General features: G+C 40.8%; 1 protein-coding gene across 7 annotated transcripts in view; it reads right to left on the bottom strand.

Annotated features, from left to right (window-relative positions):
* The window catches only part of SLIT2 (slit guidance ligand 2), a 232,194-nt gene that overhangs the window by 196,019 nt on the left and 13,123 nt on the right, over positions 1-23,052 (bottom strand). For all 7 annotated transcript variants that reach the window (XM_083754823.1, XM_083754826.1, XM_083754822.1 and 4 more), the window contains exon 4: positions 9,556-9,627. In XM_083754823.1, coding sequence (XP_083610949.1) covers positions 9,556-9,627 — 72 coding nt within the window. The remainder of the gene's footprint in view (positions 1-9,555; positions 9,628-23,052) is intronic.

The following is a 23,052-nucleotide window of genomic DNA, read 5'->3' as shown; positions in this document are numbered from 1 at the left end:
TTAAGGTCTCCCTGCTAGTTTCACATGTGCAGGGAGGTACCGCTCCGGCGGGAAGGTAAACAGCCTTTCTGTGCGCTGCTCTGGTTCGCCAGAAGCGGCTTAGTCCTGCTGGCCACATGACCCGGAAGCTGTACACCGGCTCCCTCGGCCAATAAAGCGAGATGAGTGCCGCAACCCCAGAGTCGGCCACAACTGGACCTAATGGTCAGGGGTCCCTTTACCTTTACTTTACCTTGCCTTCTTTTATATATTGACTCTATTCAAACATCACAGTAAATCCTGGTCATGGAAGCCTAATTATGGACCTGTATAATATTTGAATTTATAAACCGCAGTAGACCAGTAATGCTGAATTTGAAGCCGTTGTTTGAATTGGATCTGCAGCCCAGGGTTTGTGCAAAGTGACATACTGTAATTATAGCTTTTCCTCCAACTTCACCACCACAGGAGGAGACAAGCGACTCTAAACCACAGTTTGTATATGTTTGCAAGCTCCAAGTTCTGAAATATGGTCAGTGCAAACAAAGTTTTAGAATAATCTCTGAATTGAGCTTTTGTTCAGAAAGACTTTTTGGATGTCTACAATAAAAGCATCATGTTTGGACAGCTACCAATTTCTCCCAAACAGAAATTGGCTTATATGATGCAAAGTAGAGTTGCATTTTATTGCCAATTTCATTTTATTCTTTGAGATCACAACAGAGGGTAAATACAACGATTTAAAATCTTCCTTATCAGAAGCCGTTCGGTTTCACATGGATTTCCACCACAGAACTCTTACCCAAGTAAACATGTTTTACATATAAGAATATATATAGGTTGGGTGATTAACAGGACGGTTGTTTTCATAAAAACTGTTAAAGGTTATTCCAATTTTTGCAAGTATTTGTAACTTTTGCACATACATTTCTTGACATTAAAGTGAAAAAATTATTTTTAGGAACATACTGTACTATATTTGAAGCACCCTGTGGTGAAAGATCCAGGTTAAAACTGTCCATCTGTCTTGAAGAAGTTCATAAATGCCTTTTGCAGATGTACTTTTAGGCAGCACGAATGTTTAAGCCTCCACAGAAAAAATAAATGCTGTAAAGAATTTTACAAGTCCTTCCCCCACCCACCCACACTTAGGTGTTAATTAAATGATCATTTAATAGTCAAATGTAAACACAACATTTTCATCTCCTGACAGCACATCCCATTATAAATCCAGGGTAATAAAAGTCTTGGTCTTAATACTCTGAACCTCGTTCCCACAACACTCTAAGATGCCTTGTCGTGTCTAAGGTTAAGCAGCTAGACACAAAACAAAGATTGCACCACTCAACTTCCAGTTCAATTTTCCCATCGCCCAGTGACCTAGGTAACACTTCGAGCCATAAAGAATAAATTTAATTTCTTCAGCATTTTGTGAGGATTAAGAACAATTGTTGGCCAGCAATGACTTCTTATCCTTGGATTCTTTCAGAGTATTCCCCCAGTTCTAAAAGGAAATTCTGATAGTTTAAGACAGAGAACAAACAGAACTTTAAATTAGAGGTTTTTTCAATCAGTTGGAACAGTTGGAGGGGAAGCAATCAACTTTCCTTTGAGCGTCTCTCAGCTATTCAGTTACTGCGAACTTTAATCTCTCACTACGATCATGGCTTGCACTTGTATGTCCTTCCGTCATTATCCTGTTTTCATTCCTTCTTCCCGCTTTCTGAATTAGTTAATGAATATTACATGGGTACAAATAGATGCACACATAGCATGAGCTAAGAGTCATGGTGCTCAGTTTATAACATTTCTTGCCCCCTTTCTGTGCCATATGATAATGGCATTTCCTGACCTTTTGGCATTTTTAATTACTTCCTTCACTGGGATATCAAATTTATCAAAACTTTCAAAGTTAACCCTACAAAAAGGACTTGGTGAATTGGATTGGATTAGAGTGACATCTATTTCATTATATCTGGACAGAATGGGCAGCAGACCATTTTCCAAAGCAAAATACCACATACTGCAAACTTCACAGCAAAGTTTGCAGTATGTGGTACAGTATTTTGCTTTGGAAAACCCATCTCTCTCTCTCTCTCTGTTACACACACACTTTCCTCAGGTTTACTCAGGTCTACAGATATGTTGCAATCATGGGTAGGTTTTAAATAATCCTGTATAACTGGGTGGAAGAACAAATTGAATAAAATCTGCAACCTCAAAATTAGAAATTAGTATTAAACATTCTTAAGGCAAACTTACAGTTTCAAGCAATAGAGCACAATTCCTTTAAGTAAAAAAACAGCATCGCATGATTTAAGAAAATACTAGACTTCGACTGTTTTTGTTCTTGAATGGGGAAGCATAAATGAATAGAAATATGAGCTAAATGAGGACAAAATGTACAATAACGTGTGACAAAGCTCACTTGAGGCAAATACTGCATCCAAAACAGTTGGCTTAAAACTTTATTTGTTGCTATGAATAACCATACACACTACAAAGGTTATCCAATTCCAATGATTTAATTTGTACTAACATGTAAAATTCTACTGTAGCAGCTAGGACTATCAAGTTTAGGAGGGCAATTCAATCAAAATTTCAAAATAATGATCCCAATAAAGGTCCTTTTGAAAACTCAGCAGAGTCCATGTTGTTTTAGATACCATGTGAAGCACACTTGCACTTCATAGAACTTGCGTGCTCATTTGTGCAAAAATGTATTATTATATAGGTGCATGGCTAATGTTTAAAACTATTGGGGGGGGGGAATGCTTTGAGCAAGATAAAAATCAGAACCTAACACCTTAATAAATCATCTGCACAGTTGACACCATTACATACTATTATGTTGAAATCAAATCATTACATGTGTAGACTAAAGGCCCCAAAAGTCTTCTTTTGCCAGAAAATAAGTGCTTATGATGGGATAAAAGGACTCGTCTTTGAGACTTTTCTACCATTTCACTATAGAGAAGAAGACTTGTACCTTATTGCTGGCATTATGAAAATGTTAGTACCTGCGCTGCAGCCTATAGAAAATGATCACACATTATGGTTTCCATTTTACCAAAATAAAATAAAAAATTCACCCACCTTTAATTCACAATAAGCAAAACTGCAGTGTTAATTTTAAAAGTGAGAAAATAAAAATCTTCCCAGGCTAAAGTTTATATAGAATGCCAATTTAAGGACGTTTAGAGATTCATACTAATATTACTAATAATGTACTAATATCAGCAAAAACTGAACAGCACACTTCAGCTCTGCTGAGTGACAGCCAAGGCCTACCTAGTTCAGCATCCTATTACCAACAGTTACCAACCAGATGTTTATTGGAAGCCTACAAGCAGGCAATGAAGGCAACAAGTAGTTTTTAAGTGCATTACAAAAAGAGTTAACACTTTTTCCAACGGCAGCGATCACCAAACAATCACATTCCGCAATGCTGTCCATTTTCTTGGCAAATATGGTCCAACCAATCATACTGTTGCTCAATTAAATATCAGTTTTTATTACAATGACGTTTCAAAACACAACAATACAGGCTTCTAAAAGCAAGCAAAATCAAAATTAAGTAGACACTGCTTCAAGTATTTATCAATTTCCACACACCATCTAACAAGCAGAACATAAAGTTACAATGATGTCAAGGCTCTTCTAATTAAAATCTGTTGCCTTATTCCAGTGCTTTTTCTTCTTTTTTTTAAAAAAATGTTTAGGGGTACTCTCATTTTCCGACTCATATTGAAATACTGTCCCTCGATGAAGCCAAACTTAATGTTTAGGGGTATGCGTCCCCCTGTGTCCCCCCCCCCAGAAAAAAGCACTGCCTTATTCCAATTTACATTATTTTTTTCTAATACTCATCCGTCTTTTAACCCATTTATCACCCATATAGTGATAAAGTTTATCACAATTTACAGGCAGCAGTCTTATTATATAAAAGGTAAAGGTAAAGGTACCCCTGCCCATGCGGGCCAGTCTTGACAGACTCTGGGGTTGTGCGCCCATCTCACTTAATAGGCCAGGGGCCAGCGCTGTCCGGAGACACTTCCGGGTCACGTGGCCAGCGTGACAAAGCTGCATCTGGCGAGCCAGAGCCGCACACGGAAACGCCGTTTACCTTCCCGCTGGTAAGCGGTCCCTATTTATCTACTTGCACCCGGAGGTGCTTTCGAACTGCTAGGTTGGCAGGCGCTGGGACCGAGCAGCGGGAGCGCACCCCGCTGCAGGGATTCGAACCGCTGACCTTTCGATCGGCAAGTCCTAGGTGCTGAGGCTTTAACCCACAGCGCCACCTGCGTCCCAGTCTTATTATATACAGATGCCCTCATCCGCCAATTAATGTCCTTTGTCGATCCTCCAATCATTTTTGAAAGGAGAAAGGAACACGAAAACCCACAACTGGGCATCCCTTGTCTATGTTTTAACTGTCCAAGCCACCTGCCTGAACTCTGAAAGTGCTTAATAAGTTTACTCAGATTTAAACTTAGGAGTGGTTTAAACAGCATGCTCATTTAGTCTGAAACAGTGTTGGATATAACTATTTTATAAAGCCAAATCTCTGATATTCCCTTTCTGCCCATACGTGGGTTAAGAAGAAGAAAAAAGACACCAACAGGAATGTGTCAATTTTTTCCTCTATACTATGCATTTTGTAGCAATAACATGTGATCCGTGCTATTTTAATGCAGTACAATTTTTATTCTCACCTCCCTTCAAGGTACTACTATGAAACGGATATTAATGCTGACCGTGCAAACAGAAAAATGTCTCATCTACAAAACATAAGAGCCGCCAGAAGAACTTTCATCTCTTTTGCCTCAAACGGCTTTAGAGTTCCCAGGAATGGGAGTCAGCGGTAGCTATCATGGTAACTCACTAGATGAGTAATGATGTCGATACGACTGGACAACGGTAACCGTAGCAACTGTAACCTGCAATTCCTGCGTAACCATTCTTGGATTCATTGTGGCAGGGGCCAAAGAGGCCAAGAGTAAAATGAAGCAAAGAACTATGGTGTCTGACACATCTAGTACCACACACTTTAATCATAGCTGGCAGAAATTAATTCAGGAGGAATTTTTTCAAGGGTTCCTCATGAAGCTTTGTGCTTTTGTTAGGGGCTGCAAGAACCAATGCACTAAATGAATAGTCCAGGGCAACAAGTCAGATTATGTAGAAAACCTTTTCCTTCCATCATTTAAAAAAAGAAAAGTATTAAGTAAATTTCAGCTTCAGGAAACCCTGATAATATTTAAGTACATTCTTGTATGCTTTAATCCACGTATAAATTGCAAGTTCTTCCACTGTAGGTTTTCTTGATTAGCTACAATTTACCAACCAGGAGGATTACATCAAAGTACTAAGCATGTTTAGAAATACAGTACCTATATAAGTATCTTGGAAAACCACTGAGCTTTGGGTCCTAAATCAGTACCCTGCAGCTAATGGCAATCAATGAACTATAGCCTAACTCATCAAATTAATCAGTCAAAATCTATTTGTCTCAGATAAGCACTCACTAGGCTGTAATGGTTTTCTGCATAAAAGGTGCTATAGTTAATGCTCTGTGTATTAGGATGTGGGTCACTAGAGACAATGTAGGTCATTCCAAGAAAGAAAAATACTTGTTGAACCAGAGATACAGACAAACATCAAAATCATTGCCTAACTGGTCCTAAAATGGCTGGTTTACTAACTACAGTTCCCTTAAGAAACACATAACAATCTGACATCTCAACAGTATTTTTTAAAAATACTGCCACCAGTAGCTGACCTGCTGCAGACTTTACGGGGAACATGATTTTTTATACTTAAGCTAGGTGAAAAACACAAAGAAACTTTCTACAACCAATGAGACAAAGTATTTGGGCAGAAAAATATATATCAGGTATTGTCTCTTGAATATTCAGCCTATCACTTTTCGTTACTTACACGTCCCATCTGTCATCAAGTGCTTGTAATTTTACGATGCTGCCCTGTAGCTTATTGTAGAGTTGATATTATTTTACAGAGTTCTGTTAATGGACTGGATAAATGGTAATGCTATTTAAACTAGTCTCCTGCTCCAAACACAGCTGCAACTGTACTTCTATTTCTGAACAAACATCTTGACCTGAACACGCCGCTCGCTCTCAACTCAGCCAAAGAGAAATTGGAGCAGACAGCAAAGGAAAGGAAAGCTGGCCGCTGGCGGCATCCAACCGTGTCTAATATTTCATACATGGAGTGCACCCTCTTTGTGTTGCATTTTATGCAACAAGCATATATGCTTCCTTACCTATCACATGATTCACTTAACTTTGGGTGTCAGGTGATCATTAGAAGTGCATTGACATGTTTTAAAAGTTTAAGAAGTACAGTGGTACCTCAGGTTAAGTACTTAATTCGTTCTGGAGGTCTGTACTGAACCTGAAACTGTTCTTAACCTGAAGCACCACTTTAGCTAATGGGGCCTCCCGCTGCCTCTGTGCCGTCGGAGCACGATTTCTGTTCTCAACCTGAAGCAAAGTTCTTAACCTGAAGCACTATTTCTGGGTTAGTGGAGTCTGTAACCTGAAGCATATGTAACCTGAAGGTACCACTGTAAACGTAATACAACAGGAGCTAAGTACTAACTAACTAACGCTGGCACCACTGTGGCAATCTGCACATGAGCTAAAATATTAAAAAGGCATTCTAGTGACAGCATTTAACCTGAAGAAACATGTGATTCGAGCTATAGGTAAAGCACCCCATTATATTTACCAAGCTGTTCTAATACACATTATAACTAGACACAAACACACTGTCACACAAACACACATTGTTTGATCAACAATAATCTCAAAACATCAGGAATGTTATACTATCTGTTGCAGTACACTGTTGTGGCACCCCACATTTATGAGACTGTAATTATGCATTACTTTCTCACACACTTGCACCCCAATCAAGCTATTTCCCCCCCGCCCCGCTATTTATGATTATTTGATACTACCCAAAGGTTCTCTGAATTGTGAAATATAATTAGTAGTTATAGCATCCCTCTCTACTGTTCCAGTAGAGATTTACTTAAAGATTATTTTACAGAAGCTGAAAGTTCTATACATAAGTGGCACAAATTGTTACCTTACAATACCTCTGTGCCTATTTCAGAGTATAATCAGAAGCATGTATGTTACACTAGCATTGCCAGTGAAAATAATCATACCACTTGAATTCAATGTGGGTGGAACCACAGGTTTTAGGTAAGCCTCCCACAAAAGAGACTAAATGAATGCTTACACCAAACAAATTCCATTGACTTCAATTACCATGGATCAGTGTACACTATTCAAATGCCACATTCAACAACCTGATAACAAAGTTGTCGGAAGTACAAGAACCAACCAGAAAGAAACAGAAGCGATAAACTTTTAAGCTTTAGATCCTTAACACAAAAACCTGAAACAATCTTTGCAAAAGGAAGTGGAAAGCAAGATGTTGTGATGTAGCGCATACCAGGCTCTCAAAGCAAACATTATTTTATGGAGATTTACATAGCCCACTTCAGCTCTACTCCTTGAAAGCAGCCGATGGGCTTTACCTTTTTTTTTTATGTGTATTAGCAGTTGAAGGAAAGGTTAAGGACCCCTGACAGTTAAGCCTAGTCGCGAATGACTCTGGGGTTGCAGCGCTCATCTCACTTTACTTGCCGAGGCAGCCGACGTTTGTCCGCAGGCAGTTTTTCCGGGTCATGTGGCCAGCATGACTAAGCCGCTTCTGGCAAACCAGAGCAGCACACAGAAACGCTGTTTACCTTCCCACCGGAGTGGTACCTATTTATCTACTTGCACTTTGACGTGCTTTCAAACCGCTAGGTTGGCAGGAACAGGGACTGAGCAACGGGAGCTCACCCCATTGAGGGGATTCAAACCGCCGACCTTCTGATCAGCAAGCCCTAGGCTTAGTGGTTTAGACCACAGCACCACCTGCATTCCCTGCTTGTACCTATAGATCACAATAAATTTTTGAGAAAACTCCAAGGCCTGAGCAAAATAATTTTTAAAAATACATGTTATCAGTAATGATTTCAGCCCTTTTTTCGGTATTTTGTGCTCATACTGAAGCATCAATTTGATTTTTTAAATTTATCAGGTTTCCCTTTAAAATACTGTTAGAACATGTAGGTACTTTTTAACACAGTATCTACTCCACATTGATATTGAGATAATATCTGTCCAAACATCAAAATGTATCTAATACATAGGTTGACTGTTTGTAAACCTTTTTACAGGTTTGCCCCTAAGGTTTACAATGTTAATAATTTATTCTGCCAAGGCTTTAAAGAGACTAGCCAGTATTCTTTGGGCAAGCATATCCCAGTGTGATTCTTTCTGTCTCGCTTTGTTTTGCTCATTTTCTTTGAACAGAAGAGCCCATGCCATCATCACAAGCTGCTTTTGAGAAGTCCTTCGTTTTCAAAAACGATTTACCACTCTGCAATACTTGGATCTCATGAGATTCCAAGCCCAAAGCACTAATTGTGTATCTATTTGGATCCCAGTCTTTGTAATTAAGGGAGAGAATATGACAAAACACAACACACTTGGTCTTTAACAGCTCACTACTCTGATTTTAAAATTCTTCCAGCGTGTGCCATACTGCTGTAGAAGAAGAAGAAAGCAAACTGGAAGAAGCAAAGACCACCATTGTTGAAGCAATGATTCAACATCAACTTCATTGGACTCGTCATGATTATCGGCTTCCAAAGCAACTACTCTATTCTGAACTTAAAAATGGAAAGCATTATGCTGGTGGTGAATAAAAAAGGTTTAAAGACTGTCTCAAGGCAAATCTAAAAAAATGTAGTATAGACACTGACAACTGGGAAACACTGGCCTACGAGCGCTCCAGTTGGAGAACAGCCTTTACCAACGGTGTCATGGGCTTTGAAGACACTCGAACTCAGGACGCAAGGGAGAAATGTGCTAAGAGGAAGGCATGCTTGGCAAATCCACACCGTGATCAACTCCTGCCCGGAAACCAATGACCCCCCTATGGAAGGATGTGTGGATCCAGAATTGGCCTCCACCATCACAGATGGACAATCTTACTCAGCTATGAGTGATCACCAAAGAAGAAGACAACTAGAGAACAATAAAATCCCACAAGTCAGGAATCAAAATTACAGACCACAATAATGCCAACACTCTTCAAATCGTTACTTTAGTTTTGGGTTCTTTAAGCCATTTCATTTCAATATTGTTATAAACAAAGAGGGGGAGGGGAGATATTCCAAGACAGTTTCCACCCAGAATGTAATCGACGTTGTCATCAGAAACCAGTAGCAAACTAAAAAGAAAAGGATTTATACTAATCTGGTTTGAAAAGTTAAATCAGTCAACTATAGGAGTTAAAAAATATGGAACAGAAACAATTCAGAGGACAGCACACAAATTATGAAAAAGCAAAAACAAGAATTAAAGGTGCACTGAGTCCAGGAGCAGAGAAAACACTTATTCAATGGCTTATTTCATTTACAACTTAAAAGCACTCAAAGCATATCAAAGCTTTCCACAATGAATACAGAATACAGCTTCTACTTACAGCCTGTAGAGTTTTGGAGTCCCAAGAAACAGCAACTCTGAGAGGAGTTGAAGATTATTTCTGTTTAGACGCCTGAAGTAGAAAAGAAAAAGAGAGAGTTACAAATCAAAATAAATAGCAACTCTATCATGATGTGTCATAACTCGACAACCTGAGACTAAGTGGCCCATGCAGGAGAAGCAGGCCAACGTGAGTGCCAGGGGCTATGCAGAAAACATAAGCCAAAATACCGTGATGAGTTTAACATTTTATCTATATGTATTAGGATAAAGTATGCATGAGTGTTTTAAATTCCAACTTTTTTACTCCATGAGGACAGCATGAGGAGTGAGCAGAGAGACCACCCTACTGCCAAGCTTAAGCAATCATTTTCCCCTTGTGGAAAGTCATTGTAAAAAAGAGAACCATCAGGCATGTTACACTGATTCATCCTTCAAGGAGCACTGCCAATTAAACTGACATGAGCTATAACAAATCAAACCTTTCAGGTGGCGTTATAAAACGCTAGCAAAATCCCCGTCGTTATGATCGTCGGGGAATGAGTATAATGAGGGAGTGCATAGTATCAAGAACTTGAAGGAACATATTGCACCTCCCCACAGAGATTGTGTACTAGCCACCACCTCAACAGAATGGCAGGGGGAAGGCAGAAGCAGGCTGCATTAGCTAATATGGATTAAGTTTCAGTTTGTCCATCCACGTGCACAAATGGCACCAAATGCAGTTTTGGAAGCTCTATACAGCCTTTCAGCTCTCATTAGCTAATAAATGTGCCAAATGTAAGCCTCAATGGATGTATATTTATTGCCGAAGGGTGAGCCTAGATGGGACCACTCAAATCTTCCTCTGTCAGAAGAGACAGACACGCGATCAGTTTTGAATAAGTGGCTCAAAGGGTATTCAGAAGATGCATAAGATTGTACTCTTTGCTATTTTTAATATCTGTTTAGTGGTAGCAAGTCAATTCCAGAATAGCTGTTTTATTGGACCTCATTTTAGATATGGGCTCAGTTCAAGCACCATATCAACCTATGGTCTTGAAGACATAATTATGAACTAGTACAATACAGTGGTATCTCGAGTTACAAACACCTCAGGTTACAAACACTTCAGGTTACAAACTCCACTAACCTGGAAGAGTTACCTCGAGTTGAGAACTTTGCCCCAGGATGAGAACGGAAATCGTGTGCTGGCAGCGCAGCGGCAGCAAGAGGCCCCATTAGCGAAAGCACACCTCTAGTTTATAACAGTTTTAGGTGACGAACCTACTTCCAGAATGAATTAAGTTCATAACTAGAGGTACCACTATAGTTGAATTTACAAACCATAATTTGCAGTAAGCCAAAAGTGGAAAACATGTTTTGAAGCAAGTTTAAATCCATGCATTCCAGCTTGATTTGGGCTTCAAATTTTAGATATCTATATCTAAATATAATTGATAATTTAAGTATAGTTTAAACTGAACATTAGTGTGCTTTAATAAATATTTAAATGCTGTATCTTTGCATTTGTTTTATATTTTATACTGTGAGTCACTTTGAAAATTCTTATAATAAGGCAGGATGGATTTTTAAATGAATGAATACATTTCAGACTTTTGAAGATGTGTCAATTACTTCGAACTGAAAAGGTCAGGTCTAGGAGCACTCCCAATCTCTTGGAGGGGAGGATATAACTCTACAAAAACAAAAGGCTATGCACCTAATTTCAGATTACTGGAACCTCCAACCAACAGTAATACTGCCATTCTATATGGATTAAGTTTTAGTTTGTCCATCCATGTGCACAAATGGCATCAAATGCAGTTTTGGAAGCTCTATACAGTCTTTCAGGGTTTGAAAGATGGAACTGAAAGAGGGCGAGAGGAGCACGTGGATGAATGATGAAAACCGTGGCTATACCTATGACAACCCCTCACGAGCCAGTAGGAACAAGATCGAGCAACCCATCAAAGCTCTGAGAAAAGCAGAAACAGTGATTATCCAACATAAATGGCCCCCACCAGAAGTATTAGCTCTGTGGCAGTTATTTGGTAGGCATGGTACAGGTACAGATGATATTCCTGTTCCTACCACCACCACGCTTCTACCCCCAAGCCCTTGAGGATATGTTAGTTGCTAGCACTACCTCAAAGTATGGAGAGTTCCAAATAAGCTGGGAGCAGCTCATATTTCAACCAATTGTACTGTCAATCATAGGTAAGTAGAAGGAAAAGGGTAAACAAGCACCTCCCTCACCAAATGTCTGGTCAGTTGGAATCCTTCCCGATGACTGCTATGATAAATGTGGTAAATGCATAGCCAAAGCTATCTATAGGTATCATGTGTAAGTGACAGCAAATTAATAGCTTAAGCCACTTTAAAGCAGTGGATCCAACTGGATCATGTAGAAACTACCGGTAAGACTTTTCCACATAGTGCAGAGGAACTAAGATGTGACCACTGTACCAATTATTACTGGAGACAGGATTTGTTCTATAAATTGCTATATAAGACAAAGCGTGTTCTCACTAAAAGGAGAGCACGGGTTGCGGATGGGGCTATACAAGGCACCCCATGATTGCTAGGCAAGTTAAAGCCAGGGCTTGTTTAGATGGGAGGATCTGGTTATCTGGGGAAAGTTGATGTTGCAAACTTAGGGGTGGGGTCAGTGGCTATTTAAGCAAGGTCCACAGCTTTCTCTTTCTCTTTTGCTGTGGACATCGGATCTCCCGCCCGCCCTCCCTTGTTGGGCTTCGCTTGACCTTGCTATGCCTGTCATGGGGTCGTTCGCCTTGGTGCGGGGGCCCAGTAGGAATTTACCTCTTGGCTGATTAGTGTGTGCCAATTGGGTTTTGCCTACTGCGTAGCAAATCGTCACAACTTGTAAGGTTGGCGGTTAGGCATTGGTTAAAATTGGTTGGTGGAGGGGTATGGATAGGCTGGGCCTGCCCCTCCAATGCTGCACGGGTATTCCGTTAAAGGAATTCTGGAACTTACCATCCCCTTCGTCCAAACCCTTGGTGCAGGGTGCGGGCCGTGTAAGTTCCAAGGAGCATGCGGGGATTAGCTGAGGGTCTGTTTCGCAGCTCCAGTTGACCCTGATCTTGCTCTTCCGCACTGACTACGGAGTCAGGGCTGTCCCCAAGGCGGGGAGGACAGATAGTCTAACCAATGCCTAAGCAACCACTCACAATTTGTATTGATAATAAAGTTGTGGCCAAAATTATGCCAAAAACCTTAAACAAAAATAATGTGTGAAGTTTGAGTTATTGGGTTTGGGGTGTCTTGGGGACCTCAGCACGCAATGGAAGGCGATTTTTAAACGCAGCATGTTGAATAAATTATTCCTTGAAACATTATACAAGAATACTGCTGAAATTACCGTATTTTTCGCTCTATAAGGCGCACTTTTCCCCTCCTAAGAAGTAAGGGGAAATGTGTGTGCGCCTTATGGAGCGAACACAGGCGGGAGGCTCTGCTCAGCGCTCCCTTTAAAGAGCCATGTGGCTGTCCCACTTACTGTCCTGGCATCCCACTGCCAGGGAGAGGCTGCATGCGGCTATCCCATAAGCCAGAACAGCAAAAGGCTATCCTAGAAGCCAGATACCTCTTGCTGTTCTGGCTTCTGGGATTCAGAATATTTTTTTCCTTGTTTTCCTCCTCCAGAAACTAGGTGCGTCTTATGGTCTGGTGCGTCTTATAGAGTGAAAAATACGGTAAGCACTTGCTTAAAAAAGATTTACAGAAACTAGCCAGGTTGACATGTCACACTAAACCACGGTTTAGAATGTTGTGCAAAAGCTGGGACAAATTTGAACAGAGCTTAGGTACTCCCCTTTTCCTGCAGCCATGATGACAATTTTGGCTGCCATTCAGAGTCAGTACAGTGGTACCTCGGGTTACATACGCTTCAGGTTACACGCTCCGCTAACCCAGAAAAAGTACCTCGGGTTAAGAACTTTGCTTCAGAATGAGAACAGAAATCATGCTCTGGCGGCGCGGCAGCAGCTGGAGGCCCCATTAGCTAAAGTGGTGCTTCAGGTTAAGAGCAGTTTCAGGTTAAGAATGGGCCTCCAGAACGAATTAAGTTCTTAACCCGAGGTACCACTATATGGGGCAGAGACTGACCTGGGAGACAAATCCTCACGAAGCTCACTGGGTGTCCTTGGGCCAGTCACTCCCTCTCAGCCTAACCTACCTCACAGGATTGTTGTGGGGAATTAAGTGAGAATGGGATAACCACTTATGCCACATTGAGCTCCTTGGGGAGAGGGATGGAAAATAAATGCAATAAATAAATAATACATCTACTTTTGTATCTCAGCTTCTTCTTGGGTGCAAACCAGGAATTCTGGTTTGCAACAAAATCTTGTCAGTTCCAAAACAAGTCAACTTTAAACCCTGAGCTATGTTAAGCTAACCAATACTAACCACTTCATAAATGTTAATGTACTACATTTTCCATTTCAGAACTGAATTTTCTGTTAAGACCAACCTTGTGTGTATAAATAGTTCCCATAAGGAATGTAAAAGTTATTGATTCAGTGATGGTCTGCAACAGAATTGAGTAAATGGAAAAGCTAAGGCAACTTTAAATTCTGTCAAGAACAATTCAATAAAAACTTGATTCTTTACAAAAGGTACCCACTAATGCTTATTTTGACATTTTGCAACACTGCAACTAATTTAAGTGGTTAAAAGAAAAGAGCATCCAGCAAACAGTGTCTCAAAGAATGAGCACAAAACAGATGTGGGAAAAATAAACAGCCTTCCTGTCTTGGAATTTCTAAAAAGGTCTGCAAAGAGCAAACAGGACTTCTCACTGCAATTTGACTTCTAGACCTGTTAAAGACAGTCCCATGAGAACTAGACTCAGATTAATTAAGTATAGTGCTAGAAACTACTACAGTTAGAAAAAAGTACACAAGCTCTTCAGTTACACAGCTTACACACTCTTACTCAAGAGTGGGCGAAAAGTTACAGTATTTCCATTTCCTTTCCTTCTCAGAATTTCATTTGCTTGAAACATGCCTACTAATAAAGAAACGAAATGAAATGCTTATACTAAGATCCTATGGCAGGTAGGTTGCAGGTGTCAGTCTGAAACCATATGAATTTTTCTGGACAGCCTAGTTTTAATGCTGTGACGTTCTGCATGATTTGCCAACTATTTCTGAGAATTTAGAGATAGCAAGTACTTTATGATGAATTTTTAAAATGTAAACAGTGTATAATGAAAGGCAAAGCTTATGTGGCATAGAAACATGATCACAAGAAAAATCCTGGTACATTGACACACCAATACTCAGACAATTTTGATAACTTTGCAAGTGCAAGTGCATGCAATTGTCAGTAATACACTATTTTTTGTTGGTAACAAAATTATTCCTTCTAATTTACGAACACCAACACTACATCTGGCTAAGAGTAAGTTACACTTGAATTTATTTCAGGCCCTTAACCACCTTTCTGTAGCTTCTGTAATTTGCAGCAAAATGGAACCTTTGGTGTGGTATTTAGATACTGATAAATCCAAACACAGACTAATTACTTAATATTTAGGGAAAATAAGCAAGCACAGGTGTGGGAGTACAAAACCCTATAATTTTCAAGAGACAAATCACACAGTCTTTTATTAACTGATATACACTAACGTGCCACCATCCTTGCTAAGGGATAGTGTGCACTGTACCTAAAACCATGTATGTTAGAAAGGAGGGTTTGTCTCAACACTGATTAACAAAGAGCAACTGCTTTCTGCTTTTCCCCTCCAGGCCTGCTCAAAAGCATATTCTCTGCTTTTGCTCATTATCTACCTTCAGAGAGAAAGCTGGGCAGCATTAACCCTTAAGTTTATATATTCCTAGACATCAAGAGGATCTGTACCTATAAACAACATACATCCATGCCTCTTTTAAAAGATGGAATTTTAGAATGTGCATAGCTTTGCAAATATTTACAGTTCCTCTGTTTCACTGCAGAGTTACAGAACGCAGATATTGAAAGAGAGTTCTGCTTGTAACTCAGAGCACTGCTCTTACTCTGAAAAGAGCTTGGGGCAAATCAGTATTTGTCAGTATAAAAGCAGTGCAGTGAAAGCAGTAAGTAGCAGTGGGTGATTGCCATTGATGTTTATTCATTTTTGTATTAAACCTGCCCCCTCCAAATTGCTTGAGGGAATTTATCAAATGAACACACATATCCAGAAAAAAAAATATGTCAGAACAACCTGCCCTAAGATATTGACCCCAGCTGTCAAAAATGAGGCCAAGCATTTTTAGAGTCCTCCTGAATACTCAGGCTTTGGTAGCACAGCAGGGACCTGAAGATCAATACTACATCCATGTGGGAAGAGTGCAGCACAATGCAGTCCCATCATATTTTAGGACTTGGTGCCAAGCAGCAATCCATAGCGAACAAAAAATGGTAAACATTAGTTGCAAGCAGTAGTAATAACATTTGCTGCGAATACTACTCATTTGCTAAAAATGACTACAAATAGTCATTTACAAATCATTTGCTAAAACTGTTATTAATAGCAATCCTATTCCTTACTTCTTACAATGATAAGAGAGAGCATGTTCATCAGAGTAAGTGCAAGATTATTTTCGGGTTCTCCCATACTCAGCTTAAAAGCAACTTCTATTAGATCCAGACTTCTCCTAGCTCCACATTTCTACCTGATGCTAAAACAAAACCCTGAAAGTTCGCACACAGCCCTGAAATTCCACACATGAAATTGCTACAGAGACATTCCAACAACATTGTTCCCTCCAGTTTCCACCCACTAACTCCATCCACCTTCCACAGAAGATGCTGTCTCCACAAGTGGCAGCAGTCCCTATTCCACATATGACACATAAATGAATAGGGTAGGCAGTGACATGTGAAGCTGTGGGCCACCACCATATACTTGACCAGGTGGGACAGAGTATAAGAGGGTGGCCAGAAGCAGCAGCTGCTGCCATACAGAGGCATAATAATAATAAATTTAATAAAATAATAATAATAAATTATTATTATTATTATTTATTTATACCCCGCCCTCCCCGGCCAAAGCCAGGCTCAGGGCAGCTAACACTAATAAAATCATAGTAAAAACATAATAGAGGAAAAAGAGAGGGGGGGACCCAATTTAAAATACAGGTTAAAATGCAGCCTCATTTTAAAATAGCTGATAAATCAAGACCATAAGGGGAGGGAAACATAAGGGTCTGACCGAGTCCAAACCAAAGGCCAGATGGAGTAGCTCTGTCTTGCAGGCCCTGCAGAAATATGTCAAATCCCGCAGGGCCCTAGATTCTTGTGACAGAACGTTCCACCACGTCAGGGCCAGTGCTGAAAAGCCCCTGGCCCTAGTTGAAACCAATCTAACCTCCTTGAGACTCGGGACCTCCAAAGCGTTGTTATTTGTGGACCTTAAGGCTCTCTGCAGGGCATACCAGGAGAGGTGGTCCCATAGGTACATGGGTCCTAGGCAGCTGCTACTCCTAGCCAACACCAATCACAAAGGCAAGCAGCAGTGGCAAGGAACACTATTTGCAACAGACATGGCAGAGGAGGAGGGCCAATGCAGTGACAAGCAGACGGTGACCACCAGGATAAAGCCCCCAAGATAAAGCCCTATAGCTTTTGCTGAAGGCAGGTGGCAGTGATGGCAGCTCCTCCACATCAGCAATGGCAGATCAGGATCAGAAGGTGGCCATTCTGGGATAATGGGACTTGTCTAAGCCAACTACTGATGCTGGATACACCTCTCTGGGTATGTAGACACAAGTAAAATATTTATGAGGCAGTGGCATCTAAGCCATATCGCACCAACACTCTAGATAACATTTCTAATAGCTGTCTAGGAGCCAGACTACACATTACACATGTGTAGTCTCTACGTGGGTCTAAAGGTTTGTGTTTTTTCCCCACTTTATAAAGTTTATAAAACAGAGAGAACAATTACAACAGCAGGTGAAAGTTAAAACAGAGAAACAAACTACAAAATAGGCACAATGAATATGTGCAGTTGCACATGGGCTAAAATAACAAAGTGAAAGTAAAGAATTTTATCAATTATAGTTCCATATTTTCCAGGCTTGTACGGAGGGTTGTTGTGAAAACGATTGTTCCACTGTATATGTAATAAAATAATGCCAGTTTAATATAAAGAGTGCCTGAAGGTTCTAAGCCTTGTGTAGTTTTCTCCATTATAGCTATATTATAGCTGTGTGTGTGTGTGTGTATATACAACAATAACAATGAAACACAAGCACAATCCAGCAAATAGCCTCTAAAATGACAAGTTTCAGTGAGGAACATCTGGAGGAAGGAGAAAGGATATGATGGCAGTGAGGGTCCTTCTGACCCACCTTTTTGTACAGAATCGAAAAAGGGGAAAGGGTACTTCACGGGGGGGGGGGGGAGCGGGTTGGGAAGAAGAAGGTCCTGTGCAGATAATTGTTCAATGGGATCCCACCCAATCTCTCTGCTTCAGCACTGTTCCTCCATTGAAACCAACAGCCGGAGAGGCTTTCAAAAATCTCTACTTTTCCCATCAGTATCTCATGTGTAAGGTTTTGTTTTTGTAAGTTCGAATGACTGCCATTGGAGCAATATAACCAATGCTACAAATATTGAAATTTGCTTTGAGTTGTCCCCACACATCCCCCTGGGAGTGTCTTTATAAACACCAAATGCTGGCACAGGAAAGGGGACCAAATGAAAATGTTTCCTCCATCTCTTCTCTATCCCTTTATCCACCACTCTTTATCAAGGGACAGGGAAAAGTCAGAGGAAATGTTTTCATTCGCTCCCCTTTTCTGTGCCAACGTTTGCCAATCTACCACTCACATCAAGCTGAGGTCTACTCTTCTGCCTGCTGCTTCCTTGGTTTACTGCCATGCTGCCAAGCTCACTTAGTCAAATGCAAACTTATGAGCAGGTGTACATACATGCACATTAGACTGACACTTCCCCCCACTTTGGACTTTACAATGCTAGGATGGTCAGTTAAAAAAGGTAAAGGTAAAGGACCCCTGACAGTTAAGTCCAGTCACAAACGACTCTAGTGTTGCGGAGCTCATCTCGCTTTACAGGCCGAGGGAGCTGGCATTTGTCCGCAGACAGTTTTTCCGGGTCATGTGGCCAGCATGACTAAGCCACTTCTGGCGCAACAGAACACCGAAACCAGAACAGCGCACGGAACGCCGTTTACCTTCCTGCCGGAGCGGTACCCGTTTCTCTACTTGCACTTTTTGGCGTGCTTTCGAACTGCTAGGTTGGGAGGAGCTGGGACCGAGGAACAGGAGCTCGCCCAGTCACAGGGATTCAAACCGCAGACCTTCTGATTGGCAAGCCCAAGAGGCTCAGTGGTTTAGACCACAGTGCCACCCGCATCCAGGATGGTCACTGAAGTATCGCTAAAATGCATCACTCCAAAACACAACACTAGTTGTCATAAAACATATAGGTGCGACACTGCTAATTTTTAGGTATAGGTGCAGATTTAGAAATAATTACTATAATTTAAACAGAAATACAGTTATTGCATTGTAAAGGATAAGACTGTGACCAGGTGACTGCTATGTTGCACTTAGTCCAAGTTCTAAGTGTTGATGGGCAGCTACAGGACATTTGCTCTCCCTTCTAATGGTTCCTTATCTTCAACCAGACAGCTCTCACAATGGATGATGCTTTCAAACAGAAAACTGTCCTCTGTAAAGTAGGGCACATGTCCACTCTATGCGACACATTTGCCAAAACAGGCTGGTAACCACTTCGGATTCTGCAGGACTTGAGCGAGCTTCTTTGCACTCTGAAAAGTTTCTGCTTATCTGCCCAAGCTCCCCAAATTAGCTTCCTCAGACAAAGGTCAACAATACGGTAATAAGTGGGTGGCAGATTGCAGTCAGACATTAATATTTTCAGTTACAGAACTGTAACTGAGTACGACTGCTCTTTTGAAAGGCCATTTGCGATATATATTTTTCACAGTCATCTAATCCAAATACCTATGGGTGAAGTCTGCAAAAATGGGTATTGCACATCAATACATAATGAAAGTTAGACTAAAGGTCTGTTTTAATCAATCTTTAGTCAGTGCCCATTTTTATGGTATGAAATGTAATACTAGTTACCACTGGTAGGGTCATGACCATTACTAAGAAAATTCACTACATTAATTTCCCTGGTGCAGTGACCTGAATCAGCATTCTATACAATGCCCACATATAGAGGAGCGTGTGGAAGATGAGACGGCTGAAAAGAAGTGGAAATAATCTCTTTTATCATCATTAAAGAATATCAATTGATGCTGGCTGCAGCCAAACTCAGATTTCCATCTCACTTTGGTTGCGGTACTCTAATGTTCATTAATAGTCCACAACAAACAAATCTTACACCTTTTGCTTCTCTTTCCTTTCCCACCGACATGGAAACAAATTCATACAAACAACTGCTTGTCGTGAGCCACTGATGCATGATTCTTTAAATACACTATACTATATACTAACAAGAGTATAACAAATATACTAACAAGAGTATGTTAACTAGAATTCTGAGAATATTCAAAAACATGCTTAGAACTGGTTACAGATAGGTAGCCGTGTTGGTCTGCCATAGTCAAAACAAAAAAAATTCCTTCCAGTAGCACCTTAAAGACCAACTAAGTCAGTTCTTGGTATGAGCTTTCGTGTGCATGCACACTTCTTCAGATACACTGAAACAGAAGTTTCCAGACCCTTCTATATAGTGAGAAGCTGCTGAATTACAACTTATCACCAAACTTAAAACCATTGAGAAACCTGGTCTGAACAAAGACCTTGGATTCTTATCTCATTATACATGACAAAGCCATTTTTCACCTTTTCACCCCTCGCTTCTTCCTGTAAGACCTATTGCAGTCGTTAAGAGTCGTCAACAGGCTCATCACAGCTATCTGCCAATCACCCATTCCCACCACCCTTCTGAGTAATACCCCTCCCCACCTTCTCACTATATAGAAGGGTCTGGAAACTTCTGTTTCAGTGTATCTGAAGAAGTGTGCATGCACACGAAAGCTCATACCAAGAACTGACTTAGTTGGTCTTTAAGGTGCTACTGGAAGGATTTTTTTTTGTTTATGCTTAGAACTGAACAGCTTTGCCATAATTAAATGTTTATATAGCTGGTAAAACTGCTGTTTCTTTGGGTGCCTAATCAAGCAGCGCTTTAATATTCTGTTAGACTGTGCTCTGAAAGACTAATGTTTTGTTTAATGTGGATTTTGTTAGGGACAAAACCCCTGTGCTTATGGACTGGGTAGAACAGAGCGTTGTAGGGAAACTGGGTTTTCAGGTCTTTTAATGGAATAGCGCACACAAGAATTCAAACAGTACGGCTGGGAAGTCAAAATATATTGCAGGCAAAATTTGTGTTAAATCTTTTCTTCCAAGACACCAGAGCAGGAAGTGTCAAACTGGACACATGACAGTGTTATAGCTGCTCAATATTTGACCTTGCTGAATTACACCAGCAACAGCTGCCTCCTAGTGCCAACCTACGTCCTTGCAGTTATACTTGAAAATGGAACAAGCACATGTTGCACAACAGCACCTGATCCAGTGTCTAGCCTAAGGGTTGGAAACCCAACTCTGTGCAGTGAAGTCATTTAGACAAGGGAGGATACTAAACAGGAAACAGGTTTGCAATCTCTTGGATATTTATTACAAGAAATAAAAAAACTTTACGGGTGGTTTTTGAACAGATAAAAGAATTGAGCAGGTGCATCTGCAAAAGTAAATGTAGGTTTTGTAGGAGCAAAATCCTGCACTCCAGCAAGCGTAGAGAATCTGGGGCCCTCCAGATATTGCTGCACTCCAATTCCCATCATCCCTGAGTCATTGACAGCATTGTGTGAAAACTAGATTTGCCAAACTACTCTGTCACATACCATTCAAGAAGTATTCCCAAACCAGGATCATGATCTGACAAACCAAGAAATGTTTTATAAAGATGGGTTAAAAGGAGGGAAGTAAGAGAGAACAGGGATGCGGGTGGCGCTGTGGGTGAAACCACAGAGCCTAAGACTTGCTGATCAGAAGGTTGGTGGTTTGAATCCCCGCGACGGGGTGAGCTCCCATTGTTCGGTCCCTGCTCCTGCCAACCTAGCAGTTCGAAAGCATGTCAAAGTGAAAGTAGATAAATAGGTACCGCTCCGGCGGGAAGGTAAACGGCGTTTCCGTGCACTGCTGGTTCGCCAGAAGCGGCTTAGTCATGCTGGCCACATGACCTGGAAGTTGTATGCCGGCTCCTTCGGCCAGTAAAGCGAGATGAGCACTGCAACCCCAGAGTCTGTCATGACTGGACCTAATGGTCAGGGGTTCCTTTACCTTTAAGAGGGAACAAGCACACAGAGAGGGATGAAGAAATGTTTAGGACTGGCAAACATGGCATCTGAATGCCACCAAAGCCATTGCATGACAGCACTTCCTAGTTTTGAGGACACTCTCTAATCACTCTCTCAGTAACTTTTTAGTTCCAAAAAGTTTTTTGCCACTTCTAACCAATTCAACAAGTTGATTCATCTGAGTCGGGTCTTTTTTGATGCAATCTTTGCCTTTCCCCCCTGCTGATTTTATTGGGAGACAGAAGTTGGGCTTCTATTATATTATTTTTGTGAATTTCACAAGGATCCAGCACCTCTTTTTCTAGAAAAATAGCATTGCCTGTATATGCAACATCAAGCCGAATACATATATGCACACATGAGCAGTATATGGACTTCAGAGGATTCACCAAGTTAAATTGTCGCCCAAAGGTCCAACTGGTGACCCCTAGTTTTAGACCTGTTCCCATGGACTCTGAAGGAACAGGATCCATGCTGAAAGTCAAGCTAATGTAAGTATTTAGGAATGAGATTTGTATTTTTATGTGAACTTCTTGTGCAGCTTTATGCTGCAATATTTTACAATATAATGGACTAACGGATGCAGCCATGGGCTGCTGCATGTACATCAAACTTAAGATTCTACCTGCTTTCCACAGCAGCTCTTTGTGTGAACAGGGTCTAATATTGCAGCAGGCTTTGTCTCCAAACACCTCTGATAGGAATGACCACAGAATGCAAAGTGAGATTACACAGATTAAAACAAAGTTTGCTCTCAATGGCTTGATCTCAGCATCTATAACAGTAAGCCAAGTGCCTGACATGTTATCAGAGGTCACTGCAATTTACATGCGCCCCTTCCAAAAGCACAGTCTGATTTAATGACTGAACATGCCACTTGTATTATTTACACCTCCATTTCATTTACTTGCGAGAGATAAAGGATCCTCTGCTATCGATTTGTGAACTGTATTAAAAATGACCAAGAGTGTGATCATTGCCTCATCTCAACACCTGCTGAGTGTGATGAAACTGCTACTAAATCCCCTCATGTCAGTGAAGCAAAATGATATGTCTTGTATAGTTAATCTGGTGGTGGCATTAAAAAAAATTGTATTCCATCAGTTCCTTCCACCAGCATAATCCTCACAATGGAAGATG

This window comes from Podarcis gaigeae (assembly GCF_964106915.1).
Source record: "Podarcis gaigeae genome assembly, chromosome: 9".
Taxonomy (NCBI): Eukaryota; Metazoa; Chordata; class Lepidosauria; order Squamata; family Lacertidae; genus Podarcis; species Podarcis gaigeae.
The sequence above is the reverse complement of the archived record's forward strand: the minus strand, read 5'-3'. Positions and strand labels throughout refer to the sequence as shown.